General features: G+C 41.1%; 1 protein-coding gene across 4 annotated transcripts; it reads left to right on the plus strand.

Moving 5' to 3' along the window:
• Positions 1–22,031, plus strand: SELL (selectin L). Of its 4 annotated transcripts, XM_010594977.3 has the most exons (9): positions 3–136; positions 972–1,053; positions 2,973–3,359; positions 4,419–4,526; positions 8,811–8,996; positions 10,163–10,348; positions 12,571–12,699; positions 17,115–17,133; positions 21,721–22,031. In XM_010594977.3, the coding sequence occupies exons 1-9, from the start codon at positions 134–136 to the stop codon at positions 21,737–21,739; spliced, it is 1,119 nt and encodes a 372-aa protein (XP_010593279.3). In that variant the 5' UTR covers positions 3–133; the 3' UTR covers positions 21,740–22,031. The 4 variants fall into 4 exon arrangements, with proteins under 4 accessions (XP_023410036.2, XP_064139036.1, XP_064139035.1 ...); XM_023554268.2 differs by lacking the exon at positions 12,571–12,699 and having other exon boundaries at positions 1–136; XM_064282965.1 differs by lacking the exon at positions 17,115–17,133 and having other exon boundaries at positions 2–136.
• Positions 22,032–22,193: the final 162 nt, after the last annotated feature.

Below are 22,193 nucleotides of genomic sequence, written 5' to 3' on the forward strand. Positions count from 1 at the left end.
CCTTCCTGGTGACACTCGGCACAGCCTGTAGTCTGCGTGTAGTGCAGGCAGCTCCCTTCGGTCAAGGACCAGAGACCCCTGCTGCTGAGCGGAGAGTCTCAGCTGAAGAACTGGGGAGGCGCCCGGCAAAGCCATGGTGAGCCTGTCAGCCTAAAAGAGTTCCAGCTGCTCAGACTGAACTCTTCCTTGGAATTGCAGAGGCAGGTGGCAAAGGGCAAGAAGTAACACATTTCATTTTTGCTAAAAACAAAATAACTTGAGAATGTGGTTAGAGTCTCACGGTGGTCCTAGAATCTCTGCTCTCGGATAAGCTCAGTTCCTCTCCTTGGCTTTGCCTCTGAAGCGATTCTTGCTTGAAGAGGTGTTATCTTGTTGAAATTAGCACTTTTGCAACTAGACGCTGTGGTTACCTGAGAAATGATAACACTTCAGAAACTATGGTTTTTAAGGTGTGCAAAACATTAGTGGTCTTGATATTTGAGTTGCTCAGGATATGTTTCTTTTTATTGGAAAAAAAAAATTGAAGAACCTCTTTTCTTTCCTGGTGTCTGGCTATCTAATTCTTTTAGGTACTTGAGGCAGTGACCCAGCATAATTGTGTGAGGTTATAACATTAAATCTAGACATTATTAGGTTGTTATGCACCAAAGAGCACTTTAAAGAGATACATATTATATATCAGTTTGATCTAACAGCTCAGCAGAAAAGTAGGTACCAAAAAATTACTGAAAGTAGGGGGAAAAATGATCAGCAACTTGAGACTAAAACATGAAAAAAGTGGATCGGTTTTGAGGCGGATTTTCAACGCTACTTTTTCCCATTGTGTCTGAGAAATCTTTTACCTCAGATGTGCTTAGCTGGCATATGTGTTTTATTTTGATCTTTAAGACACTTGTAGGCACCTCCTTGAGGTGCTGGAAACTTGTGGTTTAAGAGTATAAATTTCAATACAACGTGTACTTTATTGGCAGGTGTTTCGGTGGGAATGTGAGAGCCCTCGGAGGGGCTTGTGGAATGTCTTCAAGCTGTGGGTCTGGATGGTGCTGTCTTGCGGTATGTTATGACACTTGGAATTGCTAAACCTTTTTCACTTGTGCCCATTTTTCTTAAATAGCACTGGGTGTACATAGTCTCAGGAAAATCACTAGGTAGACAGCTGTTAATTCTACCCTTTCCGTGAATGTCCGTTTTCTCCCCCTTACCTTCAGTACTTTCCCAGAATCCTAACCTTATCTTAGGAGTCCTGGCAGGTGCAAACGGTTAAGCGCCTGATTGCAAGCCAAAAGGTTGGTGGTTTGAACCCACCCAGAGGTGCCTCAGAAAACAGGCCTGGTGATCTGCTTCCAAAAGGTCACAGCCTTGAAAACCCGGTGGACCAGTTCTGTTCTGCACACATGTGGTCAGTATGAGTCGGGATCGACTGATGGCCCCTAACAACCATCCCCTATCTTTACTTGCCACACGCCTTGCTGCAGAGGCCAAATCCTGATAATCCCTCAAAAATCTCCAATTATGAAGGAATAAAGTCTATTAAAAAATATCTAATAAGGCACTTACAATCTGTACCAAGCATTTAGCACTCTGCCTTCTATTTTTTAATGGTTTATTGTATACCGATGTCATTTCTACAACTGAACTGTGAGCTTCTTGAGAGCAGGGGCCATAGCCTATAGGGTTTTTTTTTTTTTTTTGTCCTTTTCCCGTTGATGTGACAAGTTTCTTGTCTGATTCTTGAAGACTCTCCAGCAATTCCTTTGAATCTTCTTTCAAATGTCCTAAGTAAGCTAATGTCTTCTTACTCCGTAGCTCGGATTTTCAGCTCTGACTAAACACAACTACTCTGCCCCTCACGCATTCCTTATACCATGTCCGCCTGTGGCACCCAGCATTCTTTTTATCCAACATGTATTGACTGAGTCTCTGTGAAGTGCCAAGGACTGTTCTGGGCACCGAAGACAATGGCCGTGAACAGAGCAATTACTTCCCTTTTGGAGCTTACACTCTAGCGGAATGTTCCTTTAAAATATCTGTTTGAAACATTTGTTTTATGATGTTCTTTATCCATGAAGCGTTCCTGTTTACCAGCTCTCTGTTCATATCTGATATATTTAATTTGATCATGATTATATTTTCTTTGTCTTTGTTATTCCTTGCTCGTAAATGTTAGGAGACTATAAGAATTGGATCTGATTTCTTTGGTACTTTCCCTACACATCGTGAAAACTCAACAAATGTTGATGGCTTTGAACTCTTTTACTGTATACTAGCGTTTCACATGAATCATACCACGCTGAGAGTGGTATATGTTACTGTGGGGTCATTGTGTCATTGCGTTGGTTAGTTTTCTTCTAAGCCCTCATGTTTGAAGCACACGTATGATCACTAAACATCATCGGTTGAGTCTTTGTGTGCTGCGCATGATCTAATCAATTTCAGAATCCTACGTCATTTGCTTTTGTAAATTGTTCTTTTTTTTTAATTACACAATTAGATACATAAGGCTTGGCTCTGTACTGAGGCTTTATCAGAATCAGAGCTTCCTGTGGTAAATAGTATCTTTTTGGTCAGAAAGAGACTACTTAAAGATATGTCGTTGTTATTCCTGTCCTCATTTTGCTACTTAAATTAGTTTTAAATGATCGGCAACCTCGAGGCAAAAGAAATGCAAGCTTCTAAAACTGGTTGGTTAAATGTTGCTTGAATTTTGAGAAAAAAATATTTTATGAAAATAAATCTGAGGAAGCTGCCAAATTTATCTAAAATAGAGTTATGAGTAAGAGCGATATAAAACCAGACGGTCTTTAAGTTCTACTTCAAATCTGCAACCAAAGGTTCTGAGGCCCCGAGCAGCTCCCGTGTGCTCTCTGGATCTGTTTCCTCATCTCTAAGTTGGAGGTCCGCTTGGATGAGCCCTTGGTTCTTTCGGCTGTAACATTATGTGAGTCTATATGGTTCAAGTTGTTGTCTTTCAGATTTCATGCAGCGTCTTGGGACCCACTGCTGGACTTACCATTATTCTGAAACGACCATGAACTGGGCAAATGCTAGAGTGTTCTGCCAGAAATATTACACAGATTTAATTGCCATACAAAACAAGCAGGAAATTGAGTACCTGGGGGATACGCTTCCCTTCAGACCTACTTACTACTGGATAGGAATACGGAAGATACACGGGGTATGGACTTGGGTGGGAACCAACAAGTCTCTCACTGAAGAAGCAGAGAACTGGGGAGATGGGGAGCCCAACAACAAGAAATCCAAGGAGGACTGTGTGGAGATCTATATCAAGAGGTCCAAAGACAAAGGGAAGTGGAATGATGATGCCTGCCACAAGGCAAAGACAGCCCTCTGTTATACAGGTAGGGAGTGACCATACTGCTATGCTACTGGGACTCAGGGATGCAGGGGAGTAGAACCAGTTGTTAACGCATTCTAAAATACTTCTCATCCTCTAAGAAAGCTTGAATCATGTCATTTCTGAGCATTTTTGGTGTTTGAGGCTAATCTCTATACCCCCAAATGATTTCCCTAATTGAAGATACATCAAAATGATAAGCACATGTGGAAAGTAAGGAGGAAGGGTGAGATACCTGGTGCCCCTGATACCAAGGAAGGGGAGCAGAAGTAGAGAGAAGAGGGAATTGATGTCTTGGACTCACATTGCCTGTTTCCTCACTGTAATATAGAGGGCTAGGTGCCACATGAGGAGCCCTGGTAGCACAGTAGTTAAAGTGCTTGGCTGCTAACCGAAAGCTCAGCAGTTCCAACCCATCAGCTGCTCTGTGGGAGAAAGATGTGGTAACCTGCTTCTGTAAAGATCACATGACTCGATGGCAATGGGTTAGGTGCCACGTGTTTCCTTCCTTATATAATTCTGTATATATTCTTTATAATCCTATCTAATTCTATATGATGAGACATCGCACTCTGTGGTATGTGAAAACTGTAAAAAACCATTATAACTGTTCCAAAACAGAATTTTCCAATTCATATTTTAACAAGGAAGGACAGGTAATTTGGTCTTCTGTAAATTGGACTCTGTTAATTTTAGCAAGTTCAGACTTTTTTTTTTTTTTTTAATCCTACTACTTTCTAAAAAGAAAGAGACTGCCAAGCATACTGCAGAAATGATTGGGATCAAGGCCTCATTTAACCTAGTTATTACAATAAAAAGCAATTTCAAGAGTTTCAATGAAACTATTGCTATTTGTAAGCTCATTCTAATTGCAAACTAATGACTATGGTTATATGCTACATAAAGAAAAAATCTTAGCATGATTTTTATGCAAAAATGCTATGAATATAAAAAAGAACCTTGCTTATTTGTTTAAGACAAAAAGTTATCTATGTCTAAAGAAATAAGTAGGAGTGCTAAAAGTAATCTCGTTAAAATAAATGTTTTTCTGACTTCCTTAAAGCTTCTTGCCAGCCCTGGTCATGCAGCGGCCACGGAGAATGTGTGGAAATCATCAATAATTACACCTGCAACTGTGATGTGGGGTACTATGGGCCCCAGTGTCAGTTTGGTAAGCCCCTTTCCTTTTTTGTTACTTCCTGTGTAGAGTCACAAGGGTTATAATAGTTTATGGAAGTTGGTTGGGATGAAATGATACTAGCCATTCGGAGAAATGGGAAGTTTTCAGTCAGAACACTGTACTTTCACAATATTTTTACCTTTCCGTAAAGGTTTTGTAATTCAATGCCTTAGTTACCTAGTGCTGACTTAACAGAAGTACAACAAGTGGATAGCTTTAACAGTTTATTCTCCCACAGTTCAGGAGGCTAGAAGTCCAAATTCAGGGCACCAGCTCCAGAGGAAGGCTTTCTCTCTCTGTCAGCTTTTGGGGAAGGTCCTTGTCATCAATCTTACCCTGGTCCAGGAGGTTTTCAGTGCAGAGACCCCAGATCCAAAGGATGAGCTCTGCTCCTGGTGATTCTTTCTTGATGGCATCAGGTCCCTCTTCACTCTGCTCACTTCTCTCTTTTATATCTCAAAAGAGATTGACTCAAGATACAACCGAATTCTGGAGATTGTGTCCTGCCTCATTAACATAACTACCTCTAATCCTGCCTCATTGACATCATAGAGGTTAGGATTTATGACACATAGGATAATTACATCAGATCACAAAATGGCGGATAACCACACAATACTGGGAATCACGGCCTAGACAAGTTAACATACACAATTCAATCCATAAAATTTAGCATGAAGTATCAATTCACTTTTTAACAAGTCTTTCTGAGCACCCAAAAAGAATATGGTGTTGGAATAAATGCAATAAGGGTTATAATAATGAATCAGAGTTGGTAGTTTCCTGCTCTTGAGGAGCTCACAATCTCACAAGCTTGTTGGATTAATTAGAACTCTAGAGTCTGAAGTAAACCATACTATTTGTCATTAGGAGAGTGTCTTATTTATCTAGTGCTGCTGTAACAGAATTACCACAAATTGGGTAGCTTATAAGAACAGAAATTTATTTTCTCAGTTCTGGAAGCTAAAAGTTCAAATCGGGGTCTCAGTTGTGTAGATTCCATTTGTGAGCTTCTCCCCTAGTTTGTGGTGTCTACTAGTGATCCTTGGTATTCTTTGGTGTCTGTCTTCCCCCTGTGTGTGTCTCTGTGTCTATTCTGGTCTTTTTATAATTCAGAAGTGATTAGGATTAGGATTTGCCCTATGCTGATATGGCCTCGTTAACATAACAAAAGAAAAACCTATTTCCAAACAGGATCACATGCACAGACACAAGGGCCAGGAATTCAGCATGTATTTTAGAGGGACACAATTCAATCTATAACAAAGTGTAAATTACCCAGAAGATAATCTTGCTTTTTTTTTCTTCTGTATAGCCTTCAAAGTCATTACAGGTACATTACATATACCATTATGTGAACATTTCATCAAAAAGAAAATTTCACATAATGGTACATGGTATATGTTAGAGATATATAATAGTAAATTCAACAAACTTACTTTGGGATGGGTATTTCAGGAGATACAAAGACAAATCTAATATAGATTCTGCCCTTAAAGGGTTTACAGTTAGCTAGCGGGCATTATATATGCTCATAATTGAGTTAGATGGAAAGTAAGATAAGCTGGAATAAGCTTGGGGAGACTGGAGACTTCTTAATGAAGAAATCTGGCCTGTATTTGACAATGCGAGGCTCCTCCATGTCTTAACACCTGCTTTTAGGGCAACTTTCCTAGAAGTGCATAAGGCGCATTGGAAAGCAGAGAGGGGGAAGATGGAGAATCATTAGGACTCGATTGTTATGATTGAGAGTTGTCTTGGTGGAAACGTAAAGGAGAAAATACACAGTTTCAAAGTCATGGAGTCTTTGACCCAGTCAACTCACTACTGAAAGAAACATCAATTACTTTGATTGATACTAGTCAGGTTTCAAAACTACATGTGAAGTATCTGATGCACAAAACAGAAAATTATAAAAAGAAAAAAGCAATGTTTTTAAAGAATAGATAAAGAAAGTCAATATGAATTTAAATGTCAACTACTGGAATAGCTCTAACTCAATTCACTCCATCCCTGAACCATGACTCCTAGCCATACTTTACCTTCACCCCAGTTGTGGACTTTTTTTTTTTTTAATCTCTGTTTCGTTGGCGTACCCATTTCACTTCTTTTTTGAACATTTCCTTCTTTTTTTGTCTTAACTTCTGTCATATTACCCCTCCCCCGCCCCCCGGTGGTTTTTCTACTTGTTTTCTACGGTTTCTTTGTGGGTACTTACCCAACCCTATTAACTATTGTTATTTCTCAGCTTCTGTGTGTTGTCTATTGCTCTTCTGACTCCACATGCCCCATTTAGTCAAACTTACCAATTCTAGTGAACTCACAAATCTATGTGAGTTTAAGACTAACAAGCCTGTGTCTCTAGATCTGAACTCCAAATATGCTAAAAATATCCTTCAGGATGCCTGAAAGACTTTGTAAAATAAATTGTCTCCAACCATCTTTGCTTGTTGTATTCCTTACCTCAGTATTTGGTACCACCGTTTACACGGACACCCTGGTGTGAGACTTACTTACGTTTATGTGAGGCACCATACTACTAATTTTACAGCTTATTCTAAATTTTCTGCTACTTGCCAGCTCTGCTACTCTTGCCCTCATTATCTTTCTCCTGGACTATTGCAGTAGTTTTCTAGCTGTTCCACAACTTTAAATTTGTTTCCTCAAACACATTATTCATACTGCAGGAAGACTGATCAATGAACAACAAACACCACCATACAAATGTGACCTTCCATCTTTTAATTTCTAACAGTCATTTGTCCTATAAGATGAAATCTAAGCTCCTCAAGGCCAAGAGTAATGCCTGACATATAGTAGGTACTCAATAAATCAATGAAAACATATAAGAGCATTTTGTCTTGTCTTCTTTCTCCCTAAACTTGTATCACATCATTCCCTAACTCCTTTCTCTCTAGCAACATCAAACTGCTTATAGTTCTCTACATTTATTATATGCTGCATTGCATCTCATTGACTTTGCTTTTGGCCTTCTCTCTCATTTTTCACATGGCTAACATACTTGTTCATCTTTAAGCCATACTTCAGGGACCATTTCTTCTGGAAAGTTTTCATTGGACCCCAAGTCAGGCTAAGTGTCCCTATTCTGTTTTCCCATAGTTTCATGTATTTCTTTCTTATTCATCCCACTTTGGTTGAAGCCACCTGTCTGTCTGCCCTGGTAGACTGATGGTTCCTTGAAGTCAGTAAGTGTCCTGTTTATCATTGCATCTGTAGGACTCAGCATTATGCCTGGAATGTATCAGGCGTATATATGTGTGGGCCTGAATTGAGTTGGACAATGTAATCTACATTAATTTGGACTTGTACCGTAGGTGGAAAATATCAAAATTCTTCTAATTCCTAGAGTTCCTTCTTCACTGAAACCTGAAGAGCAAGATCAGAACAATGGCTAAAATTCGGTAGATAAAAAATAAAACACAATTGTTAGAATATTTGCCCAAATAGCATGGCAAGCTCTAACACTCAAAGACTAATTTCCAAGTCTTAATTTGATCTACTGCACCACAAATTAAAGAAAGACAATTAATATAGTTTCTGGAGAGAGTTGTCCAAATCGGAAGAGCCAAATTTCCAAAACTGACTTAAAAAAAAAAAAAACCCACTGCCGTCAAGTCAATTCCGACTCATAGTGACCCTATAGGACAGAGTAGAACTGCCCCATAGAGTTTCCAAGGAGCACCTGGCAGATCCAAACTGCCAACCTCTTGGTTAACAGCCATAGCACTTAACCACTACGGCACCAGGGTTTCAGGGTTTCCTTAGAGAGGGTGAAATAGAATCGAGGCCAAGATGCTTGCTGAGGCTGTGTCTTATTCCCTTGTAAAGAAGACTGATTAAAGAGCCACTCTTTCTCCATACTCTCCATATTCTAGCATACTTAAGAGTTCCACTATGATAGTTATTTCCAGGGCCGAGCTGGTCATTCCCATGCAAACCTACCTGAGTTTAAGAATTCTTTCCTCAGAAAAAACCAAAGATAAGAATAAGACTAGCTCAGGTTTCATTAGGATTCCTATGAGCTAGGCTGTGTTCTAAGCCCTTGACTTGCATTAAATCCTTCCACTGCCACACCAATGATATGAAGCTGATACCATTATCATTATCTTTCTTTTATAGATGAAGAAATTGAAGCTGGAGAGGTTAAGTAGCCTTGCCTACAGACACATGGTTATCAAGTGGCAGAGCTAGGATTCAAACCCAGGTATCAGGTCCTCTTAGCACCACCTGAGACTATTTTTTTTCTCATTGAAGTGGTTCAGTGTAAGCCGTTGGAGGCTCCAGAGCTGGGTATCATGGCCTGTACTCACCCTTTAGGAGACTTCAGCTTCAGCTCACAGTGTATCTTCAATTGCTCTGAGGGAACAAACTTAATTGGGATTGAAGAAACTACTTGTGGAGCATTTGGAAACTGGTCATCTCTGGAACCATCCTGTCAAGGTGAGTAACTGTTCAGACTAGAGGCTTTGTAATGGAGGTCCTGGGTTTATAGGCTGAGAAAACACGGCAGAGTCTGGCTAAGAAGTCTGTCTACTCTTCTGGACCATAATTTAACCTAAATTAGATTATAATCTGATGCTTCCCAAAGGGGTTATTGTTATCAAAATTAGAAAGAAAACCCCAAACAAAAAATAGCCAGCAAATATGCTGTTACCTCTGAAGCTATCTCGCAGTGTACACAGTTACAGCAGTGCAGCAAGGTCAAGCTGTATTTTTTCTTTTCTTGTTTTATTGCCATGGCATACATAATCAGTCTTGCTGAATTTGTTTAACTTTGGCTTCCTTCTCCTCTCAATAATACCTACTTTATGTGGTGTCCTACTTAACACCAACCAGTTTCCTCCTCAGGGAACAGAGAACTTCTTTGATTGTTTTATTTGTTTGATTCTTGAAACCATCTTTTACTTTCCCCCTCTGCAAACTCTCTGCAGAATAACAACTGCTTTGAGAAACAAAAATGCATCCTTTAATCTTTTTTTTTTTTTTTCATTTGAAATATGTGTGTTTGTTTTTTTCCTTCTTAAAAAAAAGTTTACTCCTGTATGGGAGAAAACTGCACTTTTGAAGATTTGATTACACCTTCTACACTCAAACTCTTGACTCACCAGTTTAAATGGTTTGATTTTCAAAAGAACTATCAAAATCCTTTATTTAACTCATAGAACTAATTCAACCTGCTGAATTTTATAGAAGTTGAGTGACATGTTTTAGACAGTTGGGGTGTTTTTCAAACCTACGTTGGTAGATTTCAAGAATGTGTGAAAGGGTGCAGATTCTCCATGTTCTCTGAGAATGTTGCCTAAGAGATCTGGAGCAGAGGCCCAGTGACCTGACATGCCCTTAGAGACCCACCACGGCTGAAATAGCAGCCTGGAGCGGCCCCTCCCTCCACCCCTCAGGCTTTGATGCTCTCTCGGCTTCAACTCCATCTCACCATCCCCCATCATTCTCAAGAAAATAAGGTCTGGAAGCATTAGCAGAAGGAATTACTGGAAGGTTCATGTGAATGGTTCCACAGATGAATTAGGCATTTTGGCAAAAAACGTTTGGTCAAGGAGGGTGTCTACTCAGAAATACTGATTTTTTGTTTTTGTCTCTCACTGAAGTGATTCAGTGTGAGCCGCTAGCAGCACCTGACTTGGGGACCATGAACTGTAGTCACACCCTGGCCACCTTCAGCTTTACCTCCACATGCACCTTCAGCTGCTCAGAGGGAACTGAGTTGATCGGGGAGAAAGAAACTATTTGTGGATCATCTGGAATCTGGTCCAGCCCTAGTCCAATATGTCAGAGTGAGTAAGTTTGGTCAGAAACACTGTAGACATAAAGGTGGAAGTGATGGATGAGTGATGGTCTGGAAGGATCTATTTAACATTTGAATTTTGTTTTGCTAAATGTATGTGGCTTAAATATGAATTTATACTCATTAACTTACTGTCAAGACTGTTCATGCTGCTCCTTCAGTGATGGCCATTCCTTTCTCTTTTTTTGGCCAATTCTCAACTCTTCACATCTTATCTCTTAAAATCTAAACCCACTGTCTTTACCACTTCACTTCTTATTTTTTCTTCTATTCTGCTACAACCTGACTTCTCTGTTATCCCATTGAAATGACCACTAATTCCCCAAATAGTGTATATTTCTCAATTATGTTAAGCTAATGCCTCCCAGGAAACCCTGGTGGTGTAGTGGTTAAGTGCTACAGCTGCTAACCAAAGGGTTGGCCGTTCAAATCCACCAGGTGCTCCTTGGGAACTCTGTGGGCAGTTCTACTCTGTCCTATAGGGTCGCTATGAGTCGGAATCGACTCTACGGCACTGGGTTTGGTTTGGTTTTTGTTAATGCTTCCCAACTCTGTCTTTGCAAGAGAAGGACTGTGTCTTCCTCATCCTTGTACACTGTCTTCCTGTCAGTGTGCATATTGAAATGGAAAACGATTCATTGCATATGTATTTACTACAAAAAAATTCGCATATGAAAAAAAAGCTACTTGAGCCCTCTCTTGAGACTTCTGCAGCCAAGGCAAAAGCCTTTAAATGGTAAGATCTTTAGAGACTATCAGAGAAGCTGATCTCTTTTTGATCCTGGGCCAGGGAGTAGATTGTGGGAGCAGAGAGGTGGCATCAGTGTTGTTAGAAGAGGGTTTTATATCAGTGTTATCAAGGATATTTCCTTTTAAAACTGGTTAATATCTATTTGACATGGTGACCCCATGTGTTAAAGAGTAGAACTGCTCCATAGGGTTTCTTTGGCAGCAATCTTTATGGAAGCAGATTGCTAGGCCTTTATTCTGTAATACCACTGGTAAAAAAAAAAAAAAAAAAAAAAATTTTTTTTTTTTTTTTTTTTACCACTGGGTGGGTTCAAACCACCAACCTTTAGGTTAGTGGTTGAGTGCAAACCATTTGTGCCACGAATAGTCACAATTGACTAAACAGCAACGGGCTTAGTTTGGAATATCCATTTCCTCATCCAGCCAGTAAGTGCCTTTGGACTGAAACCTCTGGGATCTTGAGCCTCTCCTGCATTACATGTTTGCGTGCAGGGATAGAAGCAACTTAAAAGGACCACCAAGGTAACGTGAAGAATAAGGAACATAGGCCCCGTGCCAACATGCAAAAGTAGGTTCCTTCAATTGAATGGGGTCAGAAGACAGATTTTGTGGGTTTTTCATATTGACTTTTTTTTTCAATAAAGTCCGTCAAATGCACTTAGTCTATACTTTCAAGAGATATGTAAATTTATTGTTTTACTTATTTATGGAGCCCTGGCAACCCAGTGGTTAAGAGCCAGCAGCTAACCAGAAGGCTGGCAGCTCAAATCCACCAGTTGCTCCTTGGAAACACTATGGGGCAGTTCTACTCTGCCCTGTAGGGTTGCTATGAGTCAGAACTTACTCGACTGTGACGTGTTTTTTTTACTTATTTGTCAAATAAAAAATTTTTGTATTTTATATTTGACAAATAAGTTTTTTTTTATCTGTCAAAGAAGAGGAGGGAAGTAGTAGGGCTACATCATTTGAGAGACTGATTCTTGTAGGTCCTTGGGTTGTAAACAACAACTGCATGTTATTTGCACAGCTGCTTTAAAATAAAACATTCATATTTTCCTTTGACTGACAAGTTACGTGGTTCAGGTTACTGACTCTTATTTTTCCTGAAGTTGTATCAGGCCTTTTAGCTCTTTGCTGTATTTTAGAGTCCCAACCATTGCACAAGGCCAGGGAACTACATGCAGCGAGGACCACTTCTTGCCAAGAATTGTAGGTACATCTTCCAAAAATTCCATCAATCACAAACCTTGGGATCCATGTTGTATAGGTATTCGGCTAGAGAGACTGGCTCAGTCTTTGTCCTTGGCACAGGCTCATCAGGGGCCTTCCCAGGCCAATTTTCTCATCTGTCAAATGGCGCCAAATGAGCAATGCTTGGGAGATCTAAGGAGGAGAAAAGTCGAATATCATGAGATGGCACTTAAGAAATAATGCTATGTGTCCTGCTGATCTCTCTTTCAGAATTAGATAGGAGTATCTCCAAGATCAAGGAGGGTGATTATAACCCTCTCTTCATTCCGGTGGCAGTCATGGTTACTGCATTCTCTGGGCTGGCATTTATCATTTGGCTGGCAAGAAGACTAAAAAAAGGTATGTGAGTTTAACTTCATATGAAAAGAATACACCTTTAAAGTGAAAAAAATGTAGAAACCCGCAGGAAATTCAGTGTGATAGATTCAGCTGAAGCAGGAGGCCAAGCTTTATGTTCTGTAGACATCAGTCCCTGGAGACATGTGTAGCAGCTCAGCACACGCCTTGATTAAAATACACACACACAAAATTTACTGTCAAGTCGATTCTGACTCATAGCCACCCTACAGGACAGAGTAGAGCTGTCCCATAGGGCTTCCAAGGAGCAGCTAGTGGATTCAAACTACTGACCTTTTGGTTAGCAGCTGAGCTCTTAACCACGACTTCTCATTCAAAGATCATTTAAAAATATCTACTATGTTCGAGGCACCTGGCTAAGGTGATAACTGCAATAAATCAGATGTTCTAATTGTTCTTTACCTCTTCATTAATTCTGAAAAAGGAATGCACAGCCCCTGTCCTCTAAAAGCCCGCATGCCTTTGATTTCACTACTACAATTCCACTAGGGAGTGAATCTAAAGTCCACTATGGTTATCAAGGCACTGGTTCCAAATACCTGACCTCTTCAAGAGCCATGTATGTGTCTGGCTCCTGACATGTGGGATTTGCATTGGTACGGAAAGAAATCCCATGTGTTTTCACCGTGCCTATTCACCAAGGCCGTGAGCTCTCATCAGTGTACCAGATACTCACCTTTCCTTCCACCCTGGGCCATAGAAGAAAAGGGAAGGAGGGGGGCTGCCTTGAGAGGCTAATGTCTGCTTCCCAGGATAGTCACCAGAGAAGAACAGCAGCATCCCTTCCCTTGCCTGGCTCCTGAGTGTATCTGAGTCCTGAAGTGGGACCAACCTGCCCACTGGGAGGACCCGTGGTTTCTGGCAGGGGTTGGGTGTGCACTGTCGCATCTGGCAGCACACATCCAGCAGAAACATTCAATAGGGTGAAATCCATGTACATTAGGCAGTTTTAAGACATTAATGCCTCAAGTTCAGGGTCCATGGATGACCTCAAAACAACTCCTAATCAACTGCCCTGTCCTGCCTTTTACGGGATCGGTTGATGAGGATTTTCATTTCACTTCCACCAAATTAGTGTGGGTCCAATCACTGAAGATGGTATTAAGGCTGCTCCCCACCCGCACTGGCAATTGTAGTAACATTACCTAGCAATCCTCAATGGTCTTCCACTATGATCGGATCTTTCACCTTAAATTTAAGAATGGGGTGGCCGGTTAGCTTTCTAGCCAACCCAGAAAAAACAACAAGAGAAGTACTGTTGTGCGGGAGGGCTTTAACTGTGCCCTGGGAGCGCTGAGCAGTTAGAGTGCCTCTGCTGTTAGAAGCTTGCCAAGATTGAATCCTTCTATCTTATAATAATGTGCTAAGTACTGAAGGAGGAGCTCTGGTGGTACAAAGGTTAAGCACTCCACCAACTGAAAGGTTGGCAGTTCAAACCTACCCAGCAGCTCTGAGGAAGAAAGACCTAGTGATCTGCTTCCATAAAGATTACAGCCAAGAAAACCCTATGGAGCATGAGGTCTGTCACATGACGCTATAAGTCAGAATTGACTCACAGCACCCAACAACAGTTCTTAAGCACTGTACCTGAGAAAAGAAAATTGACATTTTTCTCTCACTGTTGATTAGCCTTTCCTCTGTCTCTACAGCCAGACCCCTGTCAGGCTTTCTTTCCTCCTACTTTGGGTGAAGGTGGCAGAGCTAAGAGGGTAGAAAATAGAGTGGGCAATTATATGCTGCACTCTGGATAAGGTGGCTATTAGCTAAATAATCATCAAGGACTTTGGGACTGTGAGTTACCTTCATAAGGGGGATATTTATCTCCAAATTCCAAAGTTTAGTAATTTTTTGTAGAAGAGGAAGAATAGAATCGAAGCCATGTGGATTTGGTAAAGGAGTTAGCTGACTAACCCTGATTTCTGAGCAGCAGTGAAAAAGCAGCAAGCTTGTTTTTTAATTTTTTACCTTAGAGTCATTTCTGTACAAGATCTCAAACTGATAACTTGAAAACATGCATGCCCTGCTGTGGGAATCGGTGTGGGGCAAACAGGAAACAGATAACGGGCAGTTAGGCAAGTCACGGTTATGCCAACAGAGAACAGAAGCCCCACAAGTCAGGGCATCTTATCGTAACATTTAAATAGTTTTTCTTGTGCAATATCTTCCATCATGATCTTCTCCAACTCATAAATGACTTTGTGGTCCAAAAATTTTAGTTTTTAAGTGGGTTCTTTGAAACGTGAAGACTATTTTTCCTGTGGAGGCAATGTTGGAAAAGGTGATTAGTTCCCAGGCTAACTCCCCATAACTTCTCTAATGCAAAATGTGGTGGGTTCATTCGCAGTGATAAAAGTCAAAAACAGCAAGGCTGCATATATGCAGTATTCCCGTACTCTGAGAATTCTATCAGCTTTTAGGGTTTAGAAAGCAGGAGAGAGGAGACAGTTGAATTCAGTATTTAGAGCATAGCAGTCAAAATAATGACCAGAATGTTGACCTGTCCCTTCTGTCCTTCGATGGACCTTCTGAATTGGTACCTGGACCCCTGCCGTGGAGGGGCTCCAGAAACATGTCCCCTGGGGTAGGGGCTTGTCTGTAAACACTCTGTGTTCCCAGCACCATCATTCTCTAACTAGCCACTATTACTGGCCCTGCTTTGTAAATGAGGAAACCATAGCAATGAAGCTATGGGCCAAAAAACCCCCACAAAAAACAAAAAACCCCACTGCTGCCCAGTCAATTCCGACTCATGGTAACCCCATGTGTTACAGAGTAGAACTGTTCCATACAGATTCCTTGATGCATTTTTTTTATGGAAGAAACCTTTAGGCTGGTGGTTGAACGAAAATCGTTTGCATCTCCCAGGGACCTTCTTGCTAGAGACCAAAATCGCTAAAACGCCATATGAAGAGGGGCCAGAGTCAGAGCTCAGAGCCCCATCCAGATGTATCCCTAAAATCACTGGCCTTCAAAGTAATGAGGCTGTTTTTTCCTCAGTTGGGAGAATTTTTCACCCGAGCCGACACACAGGGTTAGAACAGGGCATGAAACGGAACACATGCCTCCCTAGTTCCTTTTTTTTCAAAAATAGACCCTCTCAGTAGGAACAGAGTGTTGCTCATTTATTACTACATGTTTCATTGCTCCTAAAAGAAAATATATCTATAGGAAGACAAAGGGAACCTGAGATCAATTCGGATTTGGTTCTCCCCGCTCAAACGCATTTGGTCCATGTCATCAGTAGGCTAAATTTTGGAAGAAAGATTTAAAGCAGTAATTGCTAACACTTTAAAGGTTTGAAGCAGTAATTGAGCACTAAGTGCTAGACCCTGGCCTAAACACGCAGAAGATATTTTCTTATTTAAGAGTTTTATCGACCCATGGAGGAAGGTACAATTATACTTTTTTACAGATGAAGAAATTGTGGTTCACAGAGAGTAAGTAGCTGCTCAAAGACACACTGCAGGTGGCAAATAGGACTTGCACCTGGTTGGATGAGTCTGGAGCTCCGACTTACAGCCACTGAGTATATTGCCTCCAAATCACTCTTTCTCCTCGAAGATCTTTTTTTTTTTTTGCTTTTATTTCCTTTGGATCCAAACTCTGTAATTCATTAATTATTTACCTCCTCATACTTTTTTTTTTTTTTTTTTAAAGAATCTAAGTTTAGAAAATGTATTCAGCATAGCAAATGAAAATTAGTTTAAAAATATGCAAGAAAAAGAAGATAAAAATTTAGGGTACATGAAAATAAGTTTGACCCAGCAGTGAAGTTAGGCTACAAAAATGTGTGTCACCAAGCCCAGCATACTCGGTAGGAAAGGGCCTCAGGTCTGGCTCGGAGTTTCCTTGCAGCCAGTGAAAATGGGAAGCATAAGTAGTGAGGGCCTTCACTGTGTTTGCAAGATAAAATCCCACCAGGTACTAGTTCCCACCCCCGAGGCCAGAGATAAATTCTGGTGGATTCCTGCAGAGAAGATGTGGTGGGATATGATGACATGTGTCCTACAGCTTTAACAGCTAAGTCTTTCAGGAAGGAATGGGCAGGCAGGAGCAGATGGCAGGGCAGGAAGGTTCAGCAAGTGAGTGGGCGTATTGGCCCTGCCCACCCGGCCATTCAGCCTCAACTTCTGTCTTAACGAGCAACACACAGAATGGACTGAACCCTGAGAGGTGTGTGCATCATGGGTCTGTTCTGAGTATCTTATGTTTGAATTAGAACCTCTTTACCCCCACAGACATAGATAGGACCTACGTAACAAATGCAAGTTAAACTACAAAAGATGATTTTGAGGGTGGCAATCTCCTGTCTCTCTTACTTTAAAAAATTGAAATTGTCTTTTTTGCTAATGCCATTTAATTTTCTTCTCTTTCTTTTCCTTTTTTTTTTTTTCCAGGCAAGAAGTCTCGACAAAGGTAAATTTTATCAGAGGATTTTCCGCATCTGTTGATCCCTTCTCTGCCTTCCTTAACATACTTCCTTTTATAGCTACACACGTTCACCATGTTCATTTCAAAATGCTTGTACAAACGAAGTTTCCAGATAAAGTGATAAATCTACTAGCTTCCTTTAAAAACTGTGTTTTTTAATGCTAGTGGAGCTGAATAAAGATGTGAACAAGTAATACCTAGCAGGAAAGGGCAGTGTTTGCAGGGAGAGCTGTTCTAATTGTCTCTGGGGTTTCTTTGATGCCCGGAAGCACTGTGGTGTATTTCTCCTTGTCCTGGCTGAACATAAGGACCTGAACACAGTATTAATGAACCACTGAATTCAACAAGGATTTATTGAGAAACTAGCATATTCCAGCCCCTAAGAAGAAGGTACAGTTCCAGACTCCAGACCCTCCATGCCTAGAACATGAGCATAAACACCTACTGCCCTGAGGAACATTGACCTTCAGAAGTGTAGACAAGGTTGTTGTTGTTAGTTGCCCCCAGTGGATTTCAACTCACGGCAAACCCATGTGTGCCAGAGTAGAGCTGTACTCCATGGGATTTTCAAGGCTGTGACCTTTCGGAAGCAGATCACCGACCTTTCTTCTAAGGCGTCTCTGGGTGGGTTTGAACTGCCAACCTTTTGACTAGTAATTAACCATTTGTGCCACTCAAGGAGCCCAAGGGCTTCCTCAAAGAGGCAATATTTTGGTTTGATCTTGAAGCTCAGATTCCTTCAGTTAGGGAAATCACACGCTGAGAAGAGGTGTAGACATAGGAAACTGTAGGAAAGTGAATGTCTCATCTGGCAGGAAGGAAGATGGCAAAATGGGGGGTTAGGGACTTGCTTTTAAGTTTTAAGAATGATAGTGTAGCAAAAAGAGATGGTCCCTGAGGAGGCTGGGTGCTTGACAACCAACCAACCAGATACTTCTTACTGAGCAGCTCTTAGTAGTCCAGTGGGCTGCCGCATAGCCTACAGAAGAGAAACAGAAACATTAAGGCAGCAGAGGCCAGATCATGCAGTGATTTATAAGCCATATTAAGTAGCACAGGCTTATCTTGAAATCTTGGGGGGCATCACTAAAGGGGTTTAAGCAGGTGAATGTCATACTGAAATTTACATTTTATGAGAATGACTCTGCATGGCATATGTGGGAGGCGGGTGAGACTGGAGGTGAGAAGAACTGTTTTGGAGGCATTTGACGTTATTTAAGTTAAAGCTGATGGTGCCTGTGTAGAGAAAGAGCAGTGAGGATGGGTTCATGAGGTAAAAGCAGGCAGAATCAACAGAATGTAGTGATTCAGTGGCTAAGAGAGAGAGAACAGTCGAGAAGTTGCCACATTTCTGATCTGGGCTCTGGGGAGCCATTTACTGGGATGGGATCGCAAAAGAACGAGAAGTTTTAGAGGTGAGGATCATGGGTTCGGTTTGTACACTTTCAGCTTCGCACATTTATGGCTCATCCACAGTCCCTGGGTCCATCCACAGTATAGGGGATACTTTGGGACAGGGAAAGGATGTGTGAGGGCCCTCACATTACAGGATGTAGCTGCTGCCAAAGGAGTAGGTATGATCGTCCAGGGAGAGTGTCCATTGTGAGGATGGAAGAGGACCTGGGAGAGAGGGTGGGACATGAGGAATGTCAGCGCGTGACAAGCGGGCTAAGGAAAAGGAGAATGAGGATAGGCTGCCAGAGAGGCAGAAGGCCAATGAGGAGAGTGTGAGTTCCTGAGTGCTAAGGAAAGAAGGGAATGCTTATAACAAATGTATCAGAGGGGAGGCTATCTTCAGCGGACAGGAGCTAGGTGGCAAAGGCTAGTGGGGATGAAGAAAGCAGAGGTAGAACACGTAATCACCTTTTTCAAAAAGCTTGGCTCTGAAGGAAAGGAGAGAGGGGGTGATTGAATGGGGCACAGGACCGAAGGAGATTTTTTTTTTAATTCTATTTTATTACACTATCATCTCTTTAATAGTGTGTAGTTGGGGTCTTAGACCCTTCTCTGGGCTAGCTTTCCTTTTTCTATGGAAAGGAAACCCACAAAATAAAAAGATTTCTTTCATGCTCACATCCATTGAGTAGAAGTCTTTTCTGGCACCATCTACTCAGAGCTGTTATCTGATTCCCTAGCAGGAACCACCTGTGTTTTAATTGCCACTAGATGGAAGCAGATCAATTCAAATGTTATTAGATGTCCTTGGGGAACATGAAGAGATGCTGACAGGAAAAGGCTCAAGTTAACAGTAGGTTAATTATCACATTAAGCTAATTGCCATGTTAAGTTTAATGGTTCACTGATTTTTACAATGAATCAATCAACAGTTGGTTATTAAACACCTTTGTGTTGGAACGATGCTAAGTTTGACTGGGACACCAAGAGGAGTAAGTCCTTGCTCCTGACCTCAGAAGATTATTTTTTAGTTGGGGAGTAAAGACAGAAAGACGGGAAAAAAATTTAGAGCAATACAAGGCGGAGTATGGTAATGGCTGATGCCTTCCGTACTAGAGAAAAGCAGAGATCATTTTGGCTTGATGATCCGGAAGACCTTTTATAGCAGGTGGAGCCTGGGTTGGTGTTTGAAGGGTGGATAGGACTGAGGCATGTGGGGAGAAGCAGGGAAGGCAGCCTAGAGGAGGGAAATGATGTAACAAAGATACGGTGGTGGCACTATGAGAGGGATGTTCAGGGGCCAGTGGTCCAACTGTCTAGAGACCACACAAAATAACCTAGCTAGAGTTGAAACCACCAATGCCCAAGGAGTCAGTCATTCCCCAAACAAAAGCTTACACAAGCAAGCACAGGTGTATGGAGGAGCTGTGAAAGAGAGGTTGGAAGGGAGGGGTGGCCCCATCAACATGGGCCTTGAAATTCTTCACCATAAGATCTAGAAGGAACCAGCAAAGAAGAGCTACGTGCCTAGCTGCCTTTGGACATGTCTCAGTTACTGACCAAGGCAACATTAATTCATAAAATCATAGAATTTTAGGTCTGCAGAGGGTCTTGGTAGATACTGCATTCAAATTCTTTTTATAGTTGAGCTAACTAATTTTCTTAGAGGCCCTGAGCTAATGACAGAGCTAGTTGATAATAAGAAATAGTTATTGAACATTTATTCCATGCTGTGCACTGTTCTGTCTGACATGTTGTAAATCCTTAACTATTGCCTACAAGCTGGTGGGATAGGTTCTATTAATATCCCCACTTTACAGGTAAAGAAACAGAGGCACGGAGAAATGGAATAGCTAGCCCTAGATCATTGAATAAATGGTAAAACTGAGATTTGAGCCCATCTGGATCCAGAAATCATGCTCTTAAGCCATACACTCAAGACTCTTGACTCCCAGGTTAGCGTTATATGTCCTGGATACCCTCTTCCCACATAATGTGATTTTTTTTTTTTTTTTTTCCAAATTGAAACCATTGTGTGATAGTACTGAGAAGGGTGGGATGGAAGAAATAGGGCATATTTCTAGAACAAGCCAAAGGTTAAAAAACACTATCACACTAAATAACGTGTGTCAGTTTTTTTTTTTTTTTTTTAATTGAACTAATTCCCATAGTCCTGTGTGCTTGCTTGTGTAAGCTTTTGTTTGGTGAATGACTGACTCCTTGGGCATTTGTGGTTTCAACTCTAGCTAGGTTATTTTGACTCTTCTGCAAACTGGTTCTGTTTATCATCTCATTTGGTTTCTAGTGTCTAAATTCTGCTAGGGTAAAAGCTACACCCAAGATACACAGGAAGATATGATGCCAACCTCAGAGGAGGGTATAGATGAAATTTGGTCTTCTGAAACAGGTTTTTTTTCTCTATATTGGCAAACACTTCTGCAGCTGCTGAACTGTGGTTTACCCTGGCAGTTCATCATGAGAGTCAAGTCTCAGAATTTGGTTCTCCTTTTGAAAGGTGCTATTAAAATATACCATAGTTGGTTCTACCCTATCATTTCCAAGAATATGAGACAATGGCCACAGAAAGTGTCATTTATTTCATGATCCTAAATCTGTCACCATCTCCTGAAATCCTCTCTTATCAAAATCAGGCCTTTAGAATTACCATTGCTCGTGAGTTTTGATTTTCACTAATTTCTCTTCCCATTTGAGCATGTTTTTGTTTATATTTCTGGCTTTCCACTGGTCAAAATCTACCTAAAATGTCCTTCAAAGCCATTAGATCTGGAGGCAAATCCTGTACTTGAAAGATTTCTCAAAGTGAAGTCTGTGGACTAGCAACATAAACATAAAGATCACGGGGGAGCTTGTTAGAAATGCAGAATCTCAGCCCTGTCCCCAAGCCCAAACCCACTGAATCAGAGTCTGCATTTTCATGCGATCCCTGGGTGGTTTGCACCTGAGAGTGTGAGCAGCCTTATTCTAGGGTTCTCTTCCCATTCCTTTGCCTTAGCACATGCCCCATATCTTGTCCAACCCAACGGAAAAACAATTCCTTCACTCCTCACCTTTAGTGAATATTTATCTTTACTATTAACACTTTAATTTTTAAACTCCTTAATTTAATTTAATTTAATTTAATTTAATTTAATTTATAATCTCTCATTTTTCATTCAGCATGAATGATGCATATTAAACTACCATCTGTGAAAGAAAATTCCTGGGATACTAGAGAGCCATTGGATCCTTCAAATCCCCCATGAAAAGTTTCCCATGACAGCGTCTCCTACGTGAAGATGAGCTACATTTCCTTCAGTGCATCTAGAAAGATTTCTACTTGACCAGCAGCTCTTTCTGCTCCATTTTACCCTCATCACCCCTCCCTCCAGCCCACAGGTGTGGTTGTATATTGCTTAGTCTTTTATTTTCTTTCCCGGGGAGAAACAAATAAAGCCACAGGGGAAAAGATGACTGTGAAGTATGAAGAGGTCCAGTTGTGCTCTCTTTCTTGACTCCCGTCTTCTGTTTCAGTTCAAGCCTGTACCTGCTGACATACACTTCTGAATACAGTGAAAATTAGTTCCATATAGAACTACAGACTCAGTTTTGTGGCAGATCAAATTTAATCTCCCATCCATGGTACAAGGTCC

The sequence above is a fragment of the Loxodonta africana genome, chromosome 3, assembly GCF_030014295.1.
Source record: "Loxodonta africana isolate mLoxAfr1 chromosome 3, mLoxAfr1.hap2, whole genome shotgun sequence".
Classification (NCBI taxonomy): Eukaryota; Metazoa; Chordata; class Mammalia; order Proboscidea; family Elephantidae; genus Loxodonta; species Loxodonta africana.

What these genes read in the sequence shown, in the direction of transcription:
- SELL (XM_010594977.3), top strand. An exon ending in CTGGATGGTGCTGTCTTGCG is followed by an intron (nt 1,054 to 2,972) that starts GTATGTTATGAC and finishes GTTGTCTTTCAG; the next exon opens with ATTTCATGCAGCGTCTTGGG. An exon ending in CCCTAGTCCAATATGTCAGA is followed by an intron (nt 10,349 to 12,570) that starts GTGAGTAAGTTT and finishes TCTCTCTTTCAG; the next exon opens with AATTAGATAGGAGTATCTCC.